This window comes from Notothenia coriiceps, unplaced genomic scaffold (assembly GCF_000735185.1).
Source record: "Notothenia coriiceps isolate Sejong01 unplaced genomic scaffold, NC01 NC01_scaffold00014167, whole genome shotgun sequence".
Taxonomy (NCBI): Eukaryota; Metazoa; Chordata; class Actinopteri; order Perciformes; family Nototheniidae; genus Notothenia; species Notothenia coriiceps.
The window spans coordinates 1-5,635 of NW_011346868.1; the positions used below are offsets into that span (position 1 = coordinate 1).

Below are 5,635 nucleotides of genomic sequence, written 5' to 3' on the forward strand. Positions count from 1 at the left end.
CATTTTCCTACACATTTATTCACTGGTGTCTCTAACCTGCAAGTTACTCTTTAATATCAAACTCCGGCCCAATCCCAAACCACTCCCTCGACCCTACCCCTCCCTGACGGAGTGAACTCCGTCTGTAGCCACACTCGCAGCTCAACGAGGCTCCCTCCTGTCGGATGGAGGGAGTAAATACAGCGGCAAGCTTTGGGACGGCCTCCCCTCTCTCCGGCAGAAACAGGAAATGCCGTAACTGTATGTAACAACGGTTTCAAATCAGCATCTCTTAGACAAAAAATGTAAATTAATAACTCAAATAAAACTCCAAACATCTTTCATTGTGTTACTTTTTTGTAAAGCTCTTTTAGTTTTAAACCTGATGTTTATAAGCTTCTTAGTTTTTGCAACAGTCTGTAAATATACACAACTTTATAATAAAATGCACACATTTACCTTTTTCTAGACTAAACACAGTTATGATCCTAAGTTAAAAACATATGAGGTTATCAAGAGGTTGTTAACATCGCAGTTTATCAGTGGATGTTTGCTGGAACTATTGTAAACCGCGTGTTTCCTGACGGACACACACAGCGTGACTCTCGTCAGGTAGAGACCGGTCTCAAGTCAGCACCGCTGCAGACTCGCTGTTTGAGGGCTTGATAGCCCACTCCCCCTCCACACCGCTCCATACTCGTTGGTTTGGAACAGCCCTCAATATGGCGGACCCTCCGCGTGAACGCGCAAACGGAGGGGTAGGGTGTAGGGGGCGGTTTGGGAATGGGCCGGAAAGGAGGAGTCGAGGAGGGGTATTGGGATGAGGCTAGGGTAAACAGTGAGTGATGAAACAAAACAGGAAGTGGAAGACAATACAACCAAAAACCAACATAAAATGTGACTATCTCAAAATGTCTGTCGTTGCACAACACATACTGCAAAATATGACCTGATACACTAAAACAGGGGTCACCAACCTTCTTGAGACTACATATAAGACAATTATTTTCACTGTTTCAGCACAATCATTATAAATAATAATTATATATTATTATTATTATTATTACTACTATTAAAAGTATTAATATTATTTTTATCATTTATTATTATTATTATTATTATTATTATATATAGCTACAGTCTAAGGAGCAGATGAGATTATTTTCCCGCTGCAGTGACAGCGGAGGTCAATAAAAACTGCTGAGATTTTGCCTAAACAGTTAAATATGAACAACGTAATTCAAAAGGTTTGTGTTTATGTGCTTGCCTCGGACAGACTTGTTCATGTTGTTCTGACGGCATGTCTTCATTCCTTAATAAATCACTAATTGTGTGTGTGAGCAGCAGTGATATGCGGGTAGTGTGCAGTGACTCAGCGGGCTGCGTCAGCGTGCTTTCTCTGGCTGAAGGCGCTCTGGTCTCACTCTCCAAGTGGAAGGCTCATGACTTCGAAGCCTGGATCTCTGCCTTCTCCTACTGGGACACACAGATGGTGTACTCTGGTAACACTCTTTCAAATCATAAACAGTTCCTTTTTAACACATACTTGCAGGGATGTCCCTACGCAGATATTATTCTTCCCGTGGCTGTCAGCCTGATTAATGCAACCAATAATAGCATGTTTTTTATATCCTTGCATTGTTTAGCTTAGGTAACATCCTTAATTAATTAATTGATAATGTTACACGTTCAATATTACATCTCCATCAACAGACATTAGTGTCAGTGCAGCATGGTACCCTGATGTCGCGGCCTCTGTTCAGGCAGAGCTCAGAGTGAGCTGTCTCTGTTAGCATGTGCTACCAGAGACATGTTTATTATTAGGAAAGCTGGGGTGTAGAGTGTTGGCTCAGGAATAAAGAGAAAAAAATGAGAGCAGGGTTCTTTTTAATCTCCATTTTAAACTCAGGTCAAAACCTTAAGAATAAGCATTCAATAATAGTGCGAAATACCATTCTATTTATTTAATTTTCAATATAGATCAAAGGTTGAGAATGATGCCAATCTTTTGAGAGGGAAACAAACTTCTAGCATTGGTGCATGTCCTTATGATTTGACTTCATGTTTGGACCTTTTTCCCCTGTGTGCCAGTCCTAATCCTCTCTTGTTGCAGTGGTATACTGTATATACCTGATCCCAGTTCCAAAGCAGGTTGGGGATGTTTATTATTTTCAGAATAATCTGTACTTTGGAATAGATATTGCTGAATTCTTGATTTATTTACAAAACATTATATAGATCCCAACTATTACTGATGTCAAGAGGTTGATTTGAAAACTACCAAAATCTGATAATCATTCATAAGTTGATCATGTTTTTACATAAACACAGGACATACTGTACAGAACAATGTTTTCATTTTTATAATTCCCTTCATTTACCAAGCAGGGCAGTTTGCAGTTCAAAATCATTGATGTGCTCTCAGTAAAACAAACTGTTTAACAATTTTATTTTTTAAGGTTTGATTTATGTTAAGCATTTCTCTATTGCAACTTCCTATTACTTATCAGCTAACATAAACTGCAGACTGATACTGATATTACAAAAATTGCACGCTGCATACAGTATGATTTATATTATTAATCTATTGTTACTGGATGTGTAAATGCCTAATCATCCTTTGTGGTGCATAGGATGGAACTAATTTTAACTGCTGTGTTTTTCTAATGATAATGTCTGTTTGCCTGTATGTATGCATCCTCACTCTGTCTTCCTGTGTGTGTAACAGGCGGTGATGATTGCAAACTGAGAGGCTGGGATCTCAGGGCCGGTCCGGCCTGCCCCACTTTCACCAGTAAAAGGTGAGTCCTGAAGTTGCTGTCATCCATCTCATTAATGAGGCCAGCTACATAACACTCTCCACTTTGTTCTCTTGAAGGCACTCAATGGGTGTGTGCAGTATTCACAGCAACCCGCACAGAGAACATATCCTGGCAACAGGCAGGTACAGATCCCAATTAACTATCAGTGTTAACTTGTTGTCACCTGAGAATGACCTTTTCCACTGTCTGTTTACTACTACTGCTTCCTGTCTTTGGTCTCACTATTTCTGTGACATAATGTGAGCATGGTTCCCGCTGGTTAGTGAAATCCCTAAAATGTGTCAATGTGAGGTTAAAATCCAGGCCTTCAAAGATCTTCAAGTCATTTAAATTAATTGAATTTATATCCATTCGCTTGCACTATAAATCTGATCAGTGTCTCAAACTATGCCGTGTTAGGTTGTTGAATTTGAGGGAACTATGCCTCGAAAGTCCTTGAATGTGTGTGAACTCTGTGAAAGTCTGTGTCCTGGTTCCCTGGTTCTGCAGCTATGATGAGCAGGTTCTGCTGTGGGACGGCAGGAACATGCGGCAGCCTCTCAGTGAGACTCCGCTGGGGGGGGGAGTGTGGAGGCTGAAGTGGCATCCGACCCACGAGCAGCTGCTGCTGGCCGCCTGCATGCACAACGACTTCCACATCCTCCACTGCCAGCAGGCCCTCGGTGAGTGTGCAGGAGGAAGTACCTGCTCTGGATGGTTTCTATGAACTTTGTTAGTTAACCTAGGTTTGGAATCCTGATTCTTAAAGTGTAGTGACTCGAGCACAAACAATAAGTGAATCAAGAAAAAACGTACAGTAATTTCAGTGATTTGGTTAGCAACTATGAATGAGAAAAAAAGGGTTAAATTCAAGGGCTGATTCTCTGTCTGTTACTTTAGATGAAAATAAGGAGCCACTCCCCACGCCCCTCTGAGAGATATTTGGTTAAAAATAACTAATGCTGTCAAAATTATCGCGTTAACGGAGATAATTCATTTTTTGAATTAATTGCGTTAAAATATTTAACGCATTTAACGCATGCGCAGAATGGCCCGCCCCATACATCCCAACAGTGGCAGCGCCAGGGTATGATACCAAGAAATGGCTTAGCCCCACCATGAAAAATGATGTTAAAGTAAGCAAAATAAAGTCCGCCAACTCGCGCCGAGTAAATTGCACAGACAGCAGTTAGTAAGATTGATTTCAGTAGTCACTTGTCTGGAAATACCGAAGACTAGAAACGGTTTTGAAAAACTTTTGTCACGTAGTGATCGTCTTCTCAATAGAACATCTTTGATAATGTCTTCTGGCCAATCAGAATCAAGATAACGGCGTGGTGTTGTTTCAGGAAGTCCTGACGGAGAATACTTTTGCTGAAGTACATCGATACAACACGTAATGAAATAAGACCCCACAGTTTGATGATTGATAGGTGTGTGGGCTGTCTTTCATTTTGACACACAGAACAATGTTATAATAAACATACTGTATGTTAAATGGATATATCCGCCTTCTTTCATTTATCTTTCCATTCCCACAACAATATACATAAAGAAATGGCATATTTTGGACATAGTTCGAATGGTGATTAATCTGATTAATTAATGTTTAAGCTTTGATTAATCTGATTAAACATTGTAATCGTTTGACAGCTCTAATTATATTACATTATTGGCTCTGCATTGGATTATTATCAGTTCCGGTAATAACTTCATAAATAACCTCGTCTGAAAGCAGAAGTCTAGGGCAAATATTCAACAATTACACCTATGGTATTGTATTGTAGCGTATATGATGTTCTTTGCACGCTCTTGCGGGGGCCACATAAAATGAGGTCTTGAGATTGACACCCCTGTTTGATATGATCTCCGTGGTTACTGCTGCTGTTTGAGGGCATCTGATAGATGATCGTCATTCTTATGGCTTGTTTGAACTTGCACTTCACTGATCAGTAACCCCGTAATGCCTGAACTTGTTCAAGTGACGGATGAAATCCTTCCTGCTGAGACAGAGACGAGCTCAGGACCAAATTATTTCTTAGGCTTATCACATAACCATATCCTCTTTTCCACAAACTCAAAACTAAACATTTACATAGTGCTAAAGTGACCGAGAGAGAGCTTTGGCACCACGGGCTGAGCAATGACAGCTGGGATTCACATTCTCATGTTTGAAAGGTTTTACCTACTTTCACCGTCTTTGTTGTTACGACTTGTCTTGCTTTAGTCCTGAATGTTTTGGTTTTGTTTTTTAAGAAACGATGCAGACATGAAAACACAAATGTGCCAAAACCCACATGAACAAAAATCTTCAGCAACTTGAGGAAACATGCGCAGCGCTTACTAAAAGCTGTGTGCGTCACTCTTTGGTGTCCCCTGGTCTCCCAGCTGTGTGCGTCACTCTTTAGTGTCCCCTGGTCTCCCAGCTGTGTGCGTCACTCTTTAGTGTCCCCTGGTCTCCCAGCTGTGTGCGTCACTCTTTGGTGTCCCCTGGTCTCCCAGCTGTGTGCGTCACTCTTTAGTGTCCCCTGGTCTCCCAGCTGTGTGCGTCACTCTTTAGTGTCCCCTGGTCTCCCAGCTGTGTGCGTCACTCTTGAGTGTCCCCTGGTCTCCAGCTGTTTGCGTCACTCTTTAGTAGGGATGAGTATCGTTAGGATTTTATCGATACCGGTACTGCTTATCGGTATCGGTATTTTTCGATACTCTTATCGATACTTTTCAATCATTTGGTGTTAATAAACTAAAAAAAGACAAGGCGATGTGCCTGCAAGACTGCACCCAGGTAAACAAAACATATTCCCCTTGCGCAGCAGCTAACCTGCCTGCGAGCCTTCGCTCAGGTCACATTTACACAC

The 5,635-nt window shown here is 41.3% G+C and overlaps 1 protein-coding gene across 1 annotated transcript; it reads left to right on the plus strand.

The window, feature by feature from the left end:
• Positions 1-1,144: 1,144 nt before the first annotated feature.
• On the plus strand, positions 1,145-3,533 carry LOC104948329 (diphthamide biosynthesis protein 7-like). Its single transcript, XM_010774526.1, has 4 exons — positions 1,145-1,481; positions 2,708-2,780; positions 2,858-2,923; positions 3,291-3,533. Exons 1-4 carry the CDS (start codon positions 1,280-1,282, stop codon positions 3,505-3,507), a joined length of 558 nt encoding a protein of 185 aa, XP_010772828.1. The 5' UTR covers positions 1,145-1,279; the 3' UTR covers positions 3,508-3,533.
• The last annotated feature ends 2,102 nt before the right edge of the window (positions 3,534-5,635 follow it).